At 47.1% G+C, this 13773-nt stretch overlaps 1 protein-coding gene across 1 annotated transcript in view; it reads right to left on the bottom strand.

The window, feature by feature from the left end:
- The window catches only part of mars1 (methionyl-tRNA synthetase 1), a 46729-nt gene that overhangs the window by 19649 nt on the left and 13307 nt on the right, over positions 1–13773 (bottom strand). The window contains exons 5-11 of the mRNA XM_084316422.1: positions 11361–11436; positions 10999–11183; positions 8632–8741; positions 8189–8305; positions 7269–7472; positions 4068–4269; positions 1105–1179 (exon numbers count right to left, since the gene is read on the bottom strand). Coding sequence (XP_084172548.1) covers positions 1105–1179; positions 4068–4269; positions 7269–7472; positions 8189–8305; positions 8632–8741; positions 10999–11183; positions 11361–11436 — 969 coding nt within the window. The remainder of the gene's footprint in view (positions 1–1104; positions 1180–4067; positions 4270–7268; positions 7473–8188; positions 8306–8631; positions 8742–10998; positions 11184–11360; positions 11437–13773) is intronic.

The following is a 13773-nucleotide window of genomic DNA, read 5'->3' as shown; positions in this document are numbered from 1 at the left end:
GGGGGAGAGAGAGCGAGAGAGACAGAGACAGAGGACAGAGTAGCATTGAACGCACAGACACCAAATCAATTCAGCACACACAGCATCATCTCTGGGAGAATCTGGGAGAATCGTGGAGAAGCGGGCCCAGGAGCATCTTAGTGCTATGATCATCTTTGTTCCCAGGTAAGCCAGCGGATCAAAGATGGTCTTACTCTTAAGATGCTTTGGGAACCCCGGGTCGAAGCAAGGAACACATTTTCATCTACGTTTTGACTCCTAATTAAGACTGAAGTCTTTTCACACTGTATTGAACCCAGTGCAGGCTGCCCTCTAGAGCCTCAGTGGCCCTAAGCTAACAGGCTCCTTAGCCCTGGGCACACCGGTGTTTCACAATGACACATTCTAGCTAATTCACTCGGAAGCAGAGTTAGCATTAACAATAGAATGACAAAACTTTGACCTGTTAACTGATGCAATGTGAATAGGGGTTTATATTAGCCCTGTGGTCAGGTATCAGCCCCAGGATAAAGATTCAGGATAATGCTGCCTGGACCCAAACTGTTTGGTATAAGAAGTGCTTGGGGCGCCTACCTTGGGCAGGTCCAGGAACAGCTGTTTGGTATGAGAAGTGCTTGGGGCGCCTACCTTGGGCAGGTCCAGGAACAGCTGTTTGGTATGAGAAGTGATTGCGTGCCTAACTTGGGCAGGTCCAGGAACAGGTGTTTGGTATGAGAAGTGATTGCGTGCCTAACTTGGGCAGGTCCAGGAACAGCTGTTTGGTGTGAGAAGTGATTGCGTGCCTAACTTGGGCAGGTCCAGGAACAGGTGTTTGGTATGAGAAGTGATTGCGTGCCTAACTTGGGCAGGTCCAGGAACAGCTGTTTGGTGTGAGAAGTGATTGCGTGCCTAACTTGGGCAGGTCCAGGAACAGGTGTTTGGTGTGAAAGGTGCTTGGGAGCCTAACTTGGGCAGGTCCAGGAACAGGTGTTTGGTGTGAAAGGTGCTTGGGAGCCTACCTTGGGCAGGTCCAGGAACAGGTGTTTGGTGTGAAAGGTGCTTGGGAGCCTACCTTGGGCAGGTCCAGGAACAGGTGTTTGGTGTGAAAGGTGCTTGGGAGCCTACCTTGGGCAGGTCGAGGAACAGGTGTTTGGAGGAGCGGATGACGGGAGTCTGCCTGCAGACTTTACACTGGGGGTCCTGGAGGAATGTCAGGTATTAAGCTTATAGCTCTCAAGTAAAAAGAAAACTTCAAGTAATCACAATCCACATCCATCTCCTCCTCATCCACTATGTAATCATCATCCACACTCCTACACAGAGCTCTATACCGGTATGTTTCCACAAAGATCCACAAAGAATGGATTGCACGGTGCTAATGGCACCCTTACTTACAATTCATGATGAATTGAAAATGGGGGACCCTGATGTAAACAAGACGAAAGTCTTTCTCTGATCTGCATCCCCTTAACAATTGTGTGTATTGAGCTGTACTGTACTGTACCCATTCTGCAATCTGTTAATACAATTTTCATTCAATCAATCACCGCGCAGGTGATTGATTGAATGAACATTTTATTAACAGATTATTAACTCTATTAACTCTCTGCGTAGGAGAATGATCATCATTGCCATCAACACCATCATAACCACCTTCACCTTCATCATCATCATCATAATCATCACCCTCCTCCTCATTATCCTCTACCTAATATAATCACCACCACCACCTTCGTCATCATCATCATTATCCCCATCACCACCGTCATCATCATCCTCTTATCTAATCATCATTACCACCAACATCACCATTCTCTTTTTTTGATCCACTTTTTCTCCCCATTTTCTATTTTTCTCCCATCCCAATTTCATAGTATCTAATTCTTCCCTCCCCTGTCTCGAACGTTGTTAGACCATGCCTCCCACTGGTCAGTTGTAGTGAGGACAGAAGCCTTGCATCACGTGTCCCCTCCGGTACACGAGGAGGCAGCCTGTCGCATCTTTTCACCACAGCAGCTCGAACTCTCAGTGGCGAGGAGTAACGCGTGGGAGGCTCACGCTGCCCTCGCTACATCCTGCTTCCGCCGCACCGGCGTCACCAAACCGACCTGTAGGAACGTCCAATCCCCACCCACCGGCTTTCCCACCCTCTAACACTTGCCAATTGTATTAGTATGAACGACCGGCCAGCCGGTAGCAACGCAGAGAGCTGGGCTCGAACCCAGCGTCTCCTGCGTTAGAGGCGAGCGCCTTGCCCACTGCGCCAATCAGCCGCTCCAACATCACCACTCATCATTATCCTCTAATCATTATTACCACCATGACCACCATCATCATCACCTTCATCATCATCAGCACCTTCATCATCATCACCACGACTGTATAAGTATTCATTATCATCATCAACACCTTCATCATCACTACCACCACCTCCTTCATAATCAACACCATCATCATCATCATGACTATCACCACCTTCATGATCATCACCTCTACCTAATCATCATCATCACCATTATTATCACCATCACAACCGTCATCATCATCATGACTATCACCACCTTCATGATCATCACCTCTACCTAATCATCATCATCACCATTATTATCACCATCACAACCGTCATTGTAACTGAGGGGTACAATTCCCTGACTGTATTGATAAGTATGGTATCATTAAACCACTACCGCTTTATGTACTTTAATTACTGGCCATACAGTACATGATATATAAATATGATGAACACTTCCCACAATGAATCGGTTCCACACAAAGTGGTAATTAAGTATTTATTGCAGCAAAAGGTACATAATATACTTCTCTATTTTACTTTGGATGCGCTTATAAGGCAAAGGAATGTGCGTAGGCAAATCAATAATGAATGTCCATTCTCTGGTTACGCAGGAGGTAATTATACAACCTGAATCTTAGGGAATTATATCTATGGTACACTAGTAATATATAGCGGGAGATACTGGAAGGGTCCCCCCGGTTGTAAGCCAGCAGGGGTAGAGGATCTGTCGGTAGTAGAGAGTCTGGTCAACGATGACTAAGGAGACTCCAAGTACAGGAGACGGTGCAATAGTCTCTTGATCCACAGACGAATACAGCTGTTCTCCGTAGACTGTAGCTCCACAGTGAAGAAAGCTAGCCGGCCTCAGGCTCTCTGAGGCGCAGACTCGACGTGGCTCCTCACAGGGTAAATCCCACACGTGTAGGCGTCGGCGATTCTCCGCTCCATAAATCACAGGACCAAAACAAATATAATCCAGCCGCAAAGGGCTATGTAGTCGTCGGGTAGATTAATCCAGTGTACATGTCCACACGGTTCTCGTCTAGGTCTCCTCGGGTGAAAGCGCCATGAAAGCAGCCCAGCCTGGATAAGCACTCTAGCTGGTACGAGGAAGCGTTGGTGATGCTGGTCACTGTAGAACTTTAGCCGCACGATACACTATACACAAATAGACTATTACTGACTTAATAGAAATATGTCGCACTCGACGGTATAGCGCCAAACTCTGACAATTCAGTTATTAATTCGCACGCGGTCTCAATGCTCTATTTGGGGCCAAACAGGCCATACTTCACCGCACGGAGTATCGTGGGTGAGGCTTCAACTTATTGGGTAACTCTACTTCTGTATTCACCTGCGCCATATTTATATGCACGGCGAACAATCTAGTGCCAACCTCATTTCTGTCTCGTATCCCTGGGCAAGGCCGGGCATGTACAGACATGTCTTGACGGTGGCCTTGAACCTGACTCTGGAGGCATGGCCCTGGCGCCTGTGGACCGCTGTCCAATAGGAGAATGAAATATTATGGTCTGTACTAGGCTAAAGGGATATTCCGTGTATATGTACAAGGAATATACAAGGGATATCAAACGACATACAAATACTATGCAATATATATCAATCAATAAATATATATATTCGGTTTAATCTGATCCTTTGTAACAGTCATCATCATCATCATCATCATCACCATCACTACCTTCATCGTCATCATCATCTGCCTAATTATCATTATCACTACTATTATCATCACCACTGTATCGGTAGGTACTATGTGGCCCTAGAGACTGACCCTGAGATCCACAGCATTGATGAGCTTTCCACACTTATCACACTGGTCCCCGCGGGCCTCTGGGTAGCTGCAGTGTGGGCAGATCCCCTCTACGAAGCGGTCGGCCAGGAAGCGCTGACAGCTCTCACAGCGCAGCTGCTCCACAATGTCCTCCATCAGGAAGCCGCGCTCGTGGAGACGCCAGAAGATGTTCTGGGCTATCCTGAGAGGAGAGAGGACAGAGAGAAGGGATGGTTAAACAACGTATGAACATATGAACAGTTTATAGTATTTTAAGTTATGAGTAGATTAACCTTTTCCATTGAACAGAAAGTTACATCCGTGTCTGTCATCTGTGAAGTCCGTTACATCAAATTCAAACTACACACAGAGATGCCAGAACAGGTTTCTGTGGTTAATCTGTAAACATTTGCTAATTACATAGCTCCCAGGAGTTATAAGCACTTATGGAATGCCTCTTGTCCAATTACAATGTGTGGTGGAAAATAAATATAGCTTAATTCTGTTTTTGCCATCTTTCTATTTTCAGGTTAGTCGGTTCCAGGACTTTAGATTATTTGTAAATTAAATTACCTAGTCTAAATTCTAATTGGAAGTAGTAAGATCAGTGTTGATTTTCTGCTGGGCTAAGAGGTTCTTTAACACTTTCACCCTGGGACTATAGGTAGACTATAGGTATAAACTATACGTTTCCTGTACAAATAGTTAAAGGGGAAAAGATGATAAACGCTAAATGAAGGAAGCGAGTTCTAACATTTGAGAGGTGCTCTCTGGTTCCGATCGCTTCATTTGGAACTAAAGAAAGGAAATCCAAGGAACCTTTCATAAATACATTTTAAAAAGGTCCATGGGCTTTTGCATTTTTCAAAGAAAATGGGACCGTTTGAGGCTTTTCATATTGCACTCTATAAAACGCTCAGGCTCTTCTGACTTGTTGTTCTTGTTTAAACTTTTAAGGCCAGGAAAACATTCACCATTTCCTCCCTAGACATTAATATAAACATAAATAAAATGATAGGGTCAAGTGGCCCGGATCTTTTGTGCAGCAAGTTATTTATTAAGGAAAGCGATGTCTATATATATAATTGATCTCTTACTTACCGATCATGACGATTGTGCCTCTGAGACTACTGTTACCTTTGTCTTACCCTGTTTATTAGCATAAAAAGGTAGCAACAGGAGGTTATCATTGCCGGCACACAGTTTAAAACCACACTACAGACCCGTTGTGGATATCATCGTTCTCAATGGCAATCAACGTGATCGTAAAGCGAGAGACAAAAGGCTCCCAAATCGCCAAACCTTCCTAAAGACTTTGAGAGGAGAGCGTGATGGTCTCTGGAATAATAGAACCAAGAAACAGCCCACTCTCTTTTAAATCTTTCATTTTCTTTTTAACTTTTTTTTTTTTTTTTTTATTATCTTTCTTCCCCTCCTTTTTTTCCCGATTTTTCTCCCATCCCACCCTTCCTGGTTGTTGCGTACTTTCCCCTACTGTTGGTCCGGGAGACCGGAGACTGTCACATGCTTTCCTCCGACGCATGTGCAGCCTGGGGCAGGCCAACCTGGCCGCGCAGGTTCTCACCGGGGAGAGTGTAGCGTGTGGGAGGCCACACTATCTCTCCTTAGTTCCAACCCTTGCTGAGCAGGCGCCCCGACCGAACTGTAGGGGTCGCTGTCCACAACGCCCAGGACCCACCCTTCAGCTTTCCCACCCCCTGATACAGCCAATTGTATCAGTGTGAGAGGCCAGCCAAGCTGATAGCAACGCCGGGAGCTGGATTCGACCAGGCGAATCCAGTGTCTCCCGGTGTTGGTGACGAACGTAATCTCCGTGCGCCACCTGCCCCCCCTTCTTTTTAACTCTTAACGTGCAATGGCCCGGCCCCGGGCCCTCTTGAGGACGATTTGCCCACCGGCACAACACAGCACTTTTTTAATACAATATATATATCGAAATAAAGCCCTATCTGTTGCCTGTCGATTGCAAAATCCGTTCAGCGGTTCTCAAGTTACAAGCCGATATGTGAGGCGTGCGCCAAAGTACACGGCAGACTTTTTATTTTTTCAAATACCACTCCCGACTCCTGAGCCTCTACCTCTGTGAATCATTTGGCGATCTCGAAAATGATTGGACAGGGTTGTAACCAATGAGTCTGGCTTTCCAATGGTACCCCACATGGGAATGAGCGAATCAGGGATCTAGGTGAAAAGTCACGAGCGCAATTTCTTTTTTCTGCAGCCTTTTTTCTTTTCTCACCTTTTACCAAAATCACTCCTAATCACACATTTCTTATAAAATTTGGACATGTACCACACAAGACTATGGCTATGGACCCAGCATGTTTTCTCAGCCATACCAATTTTTTTGGAAATACTACTTCTGGACTACTAACTACTACAGAAAAACATGAGTAACAAGTATTTCTACAACTCAAGTTCAGACCTATGTTACTCTATTTCATTAGCACTAAAACTGAATTATCTTTATTGTATCAGAAACCTCAGAATGTCATCTTTCAAAAGAGACCAGGTTCATGCATGTGCTATAAGTATAAAGTATAGTATTTTGGTTTGCAAATAAAGTATGCAGTCCTCAAGTTCAAGTTAAACAATGCCCACTTTTGGGGGCGGCTGTTAAGAGTTTTTTTTTTTTTTTTTTTGATCCACTTTTTCTCCCATTTTTCCATATTTTCTCCCATCCCAATTTCGTATCATCCAATTTCAACCCTCCCCTGTCACGAACGCTGTTTCTTGCCTCCCACAAGCCGGCTGCAATGTGGACTAAGTCATACATAGCACAAGTCCCCTCCGGTACTTGAGGTAACAGCAGTCGCATCTTTTCACCTGCGCAGCTCGATCTCTCAGTGTCGAGGAGTAACGCGTGGGAGGCTCACGCTGCCCCCGACACTTCCTGATTCTACTGCGCAGGCGCACCAACCGACTTGTAGGAGTCGCTTGTTCACAACGTTCGATCCCCACCCTTCAGTTTTCCCTCCCCGTAATACGGCCAATGTGTATTACTGCGGACGACCAGCCAAACTGAAAAACAATGTGGAGAGCTGGATTCGAACACGCGAATCCTAGCGTCTCCACACTGGTGGCGAGTGCCTTGCCCACTACACCACCTAGCCGCCTGCTGTTAAGAGTTAAGTAAGCAAGTAAACAGATCAGCCACCATTATCTTTCCCTCCTACTCACTCAGTCTGTTTCTCGGTGGTGGTTCTGCCGAAGTAGTCAAAGTCGATCTGGAACCACCTGTAGATGTCGGCGTGGACGGCGTGGTACTTGTCACAGATCTCCTGTGGCGTCAGGCCCTCCTCTCTGGCCTTGTTCTCCGTGGCTGTGCCGTACTCGTCTGTCCCGCACACAAACAGCACATTCCAGTCCCGCAGCCGTCCGTACCTGGGAGGAAAAAGAGGGAGGAATAACGGGAGATGAGACGGGTGGGGGAGAGAAGAGTGACGGTAGAGGTAGAGAGGAAGTGAGAGAGTAATGTAGGCAGAGCAAGGTGAAGAAGAGAGAGGAAGAGAACTAGGACGAAACCCAGAACAGAGCTCCTGGAAGAGCAACGTACTGTAGTGGAGGCAGTATGATCCCAGCCAGCCCAGCGGGGATACGGCACGTGCTGTTGTGCTCAAGATGTCACAGACTCACGTTGCACATGTCTTATACCACCAATGCTGACCGGGTGGGAAGATATAGGCTCCTTCTCATTCTTTCTAAGAGAATATGAGGAACTTTAAGGGTGACACAAAGACCAAGACGAGGGACAAAGCGCGTTGGGAATCAGAATGTACTCTGGTGTGGATAAAGAGAGGGCCACCCCTACCGCCACCACCAGTGTCTAGAATCAGAATGTACTCTGGTGTGGATAAAGAGAGGGCCACCACTACCAGTGTCTAGAATCAGAATGTACTCTGGTGTGGATAAAGAGAGGGCCACCACTACCAGTGTCTAGAATCAGAATGTACTCTGGTGTGGATAAAGAGAGGACCACCACTACCACCACCACCACCAGTGTCTTAATATAATGCATTGCAAAACAGAGAGATGGGCCTTTAAAGTCCAGGGCTACAGCCTGTCTGCCCTCACTCGGTCTCTGTGAATTCGACTCCTACCTTGCAAAGACATCAGCGCTGAGGACACAGCCGATGATGTTGCCCAGGTGAGGGACGTTGTTGACGTAAGGCAAGGCACTGGTCAGCAGGACGTTACGCCTGCCCTCCTTAGGCAGACTGAGGGAGAGAAACGCAGATATAGACATTACTTCCACCTGTCTCCATCTGATCAACCCTCTGTCCTTCTGTACTTTTCCCCCACATGCTGCTATGCATACTTGAAACTGTACAATATGTTTGACATGGATCCCACAGGCTCATAGGCTATGGAATCGTATACAAAATTACATGGTTTTAACATGGCGTAATTTATTTTGATTGTGACAATACTCAAAAAGTGTAACCAGGACTCCCCTTTGAGGAACTTCAGAGGATGGAAACATTTTTGTTTGTATACTAGTTACAAGTCCAAACTTTGTAAGAGCAGAAGATGACAGACTTACATGGGGTGCTGTCTCTGTGTGGCCACTGGGCTGCTGTTTAGGTCTTTACCCCAGGTGAGAACAGCCGACTCCATCTCCTCCTCTGAAAACACACGCTCCCCTTCCTCACCCTAGACAGCCAGCAGGGGGGGTAGAACTCACATTAGAAACCCCCAAAAACCCTGGCTTAAACCAGACCCTGCATACCATATCCCTGTGATCGTAGACAGTTCACATCAATAAGTGAAAGTGAACATGAAGGAGTTTCTCCGGCGAGGCTCTATTATTTTCTATCGACAGACAAAACCTGGAGCTGCTCCGCCGTCAACTGGGTTGGACTTGACTTGACTGTGAATTGATAAGAATGTTATCCGTTGTTGTTGTGATGCTTACAATGTCCCCCAGAGTACCGTCACTGTGTCTGAAGTGGATCCGTCTGTGGGCCTGTTCTTTGAGAGACTCTTTCAATGAGACCAAAGTGTCCCAAGATCATAGGAATAATAGTGAATTCTGTTTCAGAGGGCATTCGCCTTTTAACACATCCAGCGCCAAAAACGCTGTCCAGCGCTATTGGCCGCCATGCGTTATCTGCCAGGATCGCTGTACAGCGTTTTTTAGATCAATATTTCATTTTTTCGCCATGGCATTCATAATTCATATACCCACCCCCGGTCCTGCAGCTGGACCTTAGATGTGACTGCAACGATGGCTCAATACCGCCGCCTGGTGGATGGTCGGGCGAGTTACACTCACAAACAGGATGTGCCATCAGTGCATCGATGAAAATCATCCGGCAGTCACATCTCGTTACGGGACTCCCGACAGACACTATGTACATAATGGATCGCTTTCTAAACGTATTAATCGATATGATTTCGGTGTTTATTGCGCCATACAAACCGGAAATGGACCTAGGCGATCGGCGTTGTATAATTGGGATCTTTCACCACCAGTCTCATTGGCCCACGGTAAGAGGAATATAACGTTATTTTCAACCCGATTGTGCATTTCCTTGTTTGCAAACCATCTGATCAATATATCCACCCAACCTACATAAAGCAGTTACTGATGATCGGGGAATTATAAACGACCCCCCCCCCCCCCCCCTTTCCTCCGCGCATGATGAGGCATAATGTATACCGATCATATACATTTGAGTTTTTTGGTGTAGCGTGTATGGGGGGGAAACGGCAATCGATAATCTATATAATGCGTTTGGGCCTATAACTAGCATTTTTGGAATTACAGCAGAAAAGATTAAAAACATACTTATATTCTAGAAGGTATTAACACAACAATGTATGAATGAAAAAGTATAACGTTCCCACATCCTGAACGATAGATAATCGATGTTGAATGGGCCATAGTAATGTCAATATAGCAATAAAATTTAAAAAGTTATAGCCCTGCAAAGAAGGTAAACATCTCCATAGGCTTACAGCGCTGGCAGAGAGGGGCATGAGATGGGCATAACCCCCGGCGGGCAATGTGTTAACTAGGGCCAACAAGTCAAAAAGTGAACTGATGAAGATCACAGAGGCCAGGTTATAGGACAATATAAACTCGCTGACATGGAAAACTGGTCACTGATCAGAACTGCTGTCCTAAGATACTTTGATACATAAAGTCCTGGCTCTAAAACCACCATACACATAATTTTGACTTGACCTATTGACCCCAACCCTAACATTTTACCCCTTGCACATGTCCTGATGCCTTTTTCTATGGGAGGCCATGGCAGCTAGTGATATGTTTGATTAACAGCTGTTCAATTCCAACACCTTCACAAACAAATGCCACTAATAAATAACAGGAAATCCCTAAATATAACAAATTCAAAAGCCTAACAAGCCTTGTTAAGCCTTTTCTAAGGTCAAGTTAGTCTCACATTGAGATTAAAGGAGGAACAAACGTGATTTGTATAGACCCTTACTGTTTGTAAACAATGATGGCGTTTATCTATGGTAGTCAACAGGGACAGTCTGGCGCACACAACATCCGACCACAGTCCGACCAGGTATGCAAGGTCATTAGGAGACATTAGGAGACAATACTACATGACGTGCCTATTTCACCTTTTGAGAGGATTTCAATTCAACTCAGATTTGGGAAGCAGAGTTACGACGTTGACAAAATAATTGCCTATATAAGAAATATGCAGGTCATCACCATTATAGACAAGACGCAGACACATAAGTCAGTATTGAAAAAGAGGTATGAAAACAGCATAGCATGGGGCTGGAATCAAATCCAGGCAGTCACACTACATGGAGAGTTCCCCAGGCAAGATCCCAGTGTGCTGAACCAACGGAGCACATCTGAATACTCTTATGTTCAATAGGAATCATTTATGTCTAAGAAGTACCCCTGGTAGAATCCAGCCACTACCTCAGAAGTGCTGTTGCTGCAGCGCTGGGCGTCTTTGCGCTGGCCGCTGTGTGGGACCGGCTGCCTCTGCATGAAGCCCTTCATGCCTTCCAGGCCTTTACCCTCGAGCACTTTCTGAGCTGCAGCGTGACAGGCCTGCAGACCACCCACACGAACAAACCAAGCCTGCACAGACTGGTGGTCACCTGCAATATAACATGGAGAGAGGAGAGGAGCGGGGGAAGGGGAGAGGAGAGGAGTGGGGGGAGGGGAGGAGAGGATAGGAGAGGATAGGAGAGGAGAGGAGAGGAGAGGAGAGGAGAGGAGATTAGGTTGTTATAACACAAAACCAAGACTCCCAGAGATATTAGTAGAGTACTAACCTGATGCTAGGGTGGAGTCAGCCAACACAGGATACAGAGCAGCCCAAACAACAATATCAGCAATGGAAACAGCCTCCTGGAAACACAACACAGTTCAATTCCTTACTTTTTCCAAAGTGTGACTTTATGAGGGTTAAGTAAGTGAAGATTTTTTTTAATTTTTTTTTTATTGATCTTTTTCCCCCGATTTTCTCCCATCCCAATGTTAGTCGTTATGCCAATTCCCAATCCCCTTCCTGGTCGCTGCGCACTTACCCCCCACAGTCGGTCTGGGAGAGTGGAGGCTATCACGTGCTTCCTCCGACACACGTCTAGCCAATCAACCGCTTCTTTTCACCTGGCAGCGCGGACTCTCACTGAGAGCGTGTAACGTGTGGAAGGATCACACTACCGCCCTTAGATCCTATCCGCGATTAGCAGGCGCCCCGACTGAACTGTAGGAGTCGCTGTTTACAACGACCCGGACCCACCCCGCCAGCTTCTCCCACCCTCTAATACTGCCAATTGTTAGTGTGAACGGCCAGCCAAGCTGGTGACAACCCCGGAGCTGTGAGCTGGATTCGAACAGGCGAATCCAGCGTCTCCGGGGTTGGTGACGAACGCAATCTCCGCTACGCCACCTGACCGCCCCAAGTAAGTGAAGATTAATGGGTGGTGCCGCACATTATAAATTGATCAGCACATTCATTTAGAACAGTGATTTACAGGCTGCTAAGTGGCGCAGTGGGCAAGGCACTCGCCACTAACGCAGGAGATGCTGGGTTCGAGCCCAGCTCTCGGCATTGCTTCCGGCTTGGCTGGTCGTTCATACTAATACAATTGGCAGTATTAGGGGGTGGGAAAGCCGGTGGGTGGGGATCGGACGTTGTGGACAGCGACTCCTACAGGTCGGTTGGTGCGCCTGCACAGCAGAATCAGGAAGTATCGGGGGCAGCGTGAGCCTCCCACGCGTTACAACTCGCCACTGAGAGATCGCGCTGTGCAGGTGAAAAGATGCGACGGCTGCCTCCTCGTGTACCGGAGGGGACACGTGATGCAAGGCTTCGTCCACATTGCAGCCGACCAGTGGGAGGCATGGTCTAACAACGTTCGAGACAGGGGAGGGTAGAATTGGATAATACGAAATTGGGATGGGAGAAAAATAGAAAATGGGGAGAAAAAGTAGATAAAAAAAAAGAACAGTGATTTACAACTGTGGGCACTGGGCACTACTTCAAAGCTAAATGTTTAAATCTGCCGTTTAATGAAGTAAGTGTCCACCCCCCAGCCAAACAGAAATGCATATTCAACACATTGTATGGTATGTAAAAACACCCCCCCCATGAGCAGCTTGCTGCAGGAGCCCCAAGCAGTGCTGAAGATATGCGGTTTGTGACGTCTTTGCCATCTAAGTTCCCACCAGCCGAGGCATTGAATCATCAAGAGATTCACATTTAATAGAATATGACCACCAGTGTGACAAACACCACCTAGAAGATCCACCTTCTCTCAAGTTACTACATGGTCCGGCTCCATCCTACCTGACCAACCTACTCCACCCTACACCCTACCTGACCAACCTACTCCACCCTACACCCTACCTGACCAACCTACTACACCCTACCTGACCAATCTACGCCACCCCTACCTGACCAATCTACTACACCCTACCTGACCAACCTACTCCATCTCTACACCCTACCTGACCAATCTACTCCACCCTACACCCTACCTGCCCAACTTTACTCCACCCCTACACCCTACCTGACCAGCCTATTCCATCTCTACACCCTACCTGACCAATCTACTCCACCCTACCTGACCAACCTACTCCATCTCTACACCCTACCTGACCAATCTTACTCCACCCTACCTGACCAACCTAACTACACCCTACCTGACCAACCTTACTCCACCCTACCTGACCAACCTAACTCCACCCCACCTGACCAACCTACTCCACCCTACCTGACCAACCTAACTCCACCCTACCTGACCAACCTAACTCCACCCTACCTGACCAACCTACTCCACCCTACCTGACCAACCTAACTCCACCCTACCTGACCAACCTACTCCACCCCTACACCCCACCTGACCAACCTTACTCCACCCTACCTGACCAACCTAACTCCACCCTACCTGACCAACCTTACTCCACCCCTACACCCCACTCCACCCTACCTGAGCAACCTTACTCCACCTTACCTGACCAACCTTACTACACCCCTAGCTTGTGGCCTCCAATACTCCAACTCTGATCTGCTCGTCATCTCCAGCACCAGGCGGCTCACACTAGGAGACAGATGCCGCACCCAAGCCGTGGAACACTCTCCCCTGCCATCTGTTGCTCAGATATGATCAACATTTTCAAAATCAAAACTCATGTGTTCATCCTATCCTTCCCCCAGCATGACGCGGGTCCTTCTGAGTA

Source organism: Notolepis coatsorum (genome assembly GCF_963971535.1).
Source record: "Notolepis coatsorum genome assembly, chromosome: 6".
In the NCBI taxonomy this organism is placed as follows: Eukaryota; Metazoa; Chordata; class Actinopteri; order Aulopiformes; family Paralepididae; genus Notolepis; species Notolepis coatsorum.
This window is presented reverse-complemented; position numbering and strand designations above follow the sequence as displayed.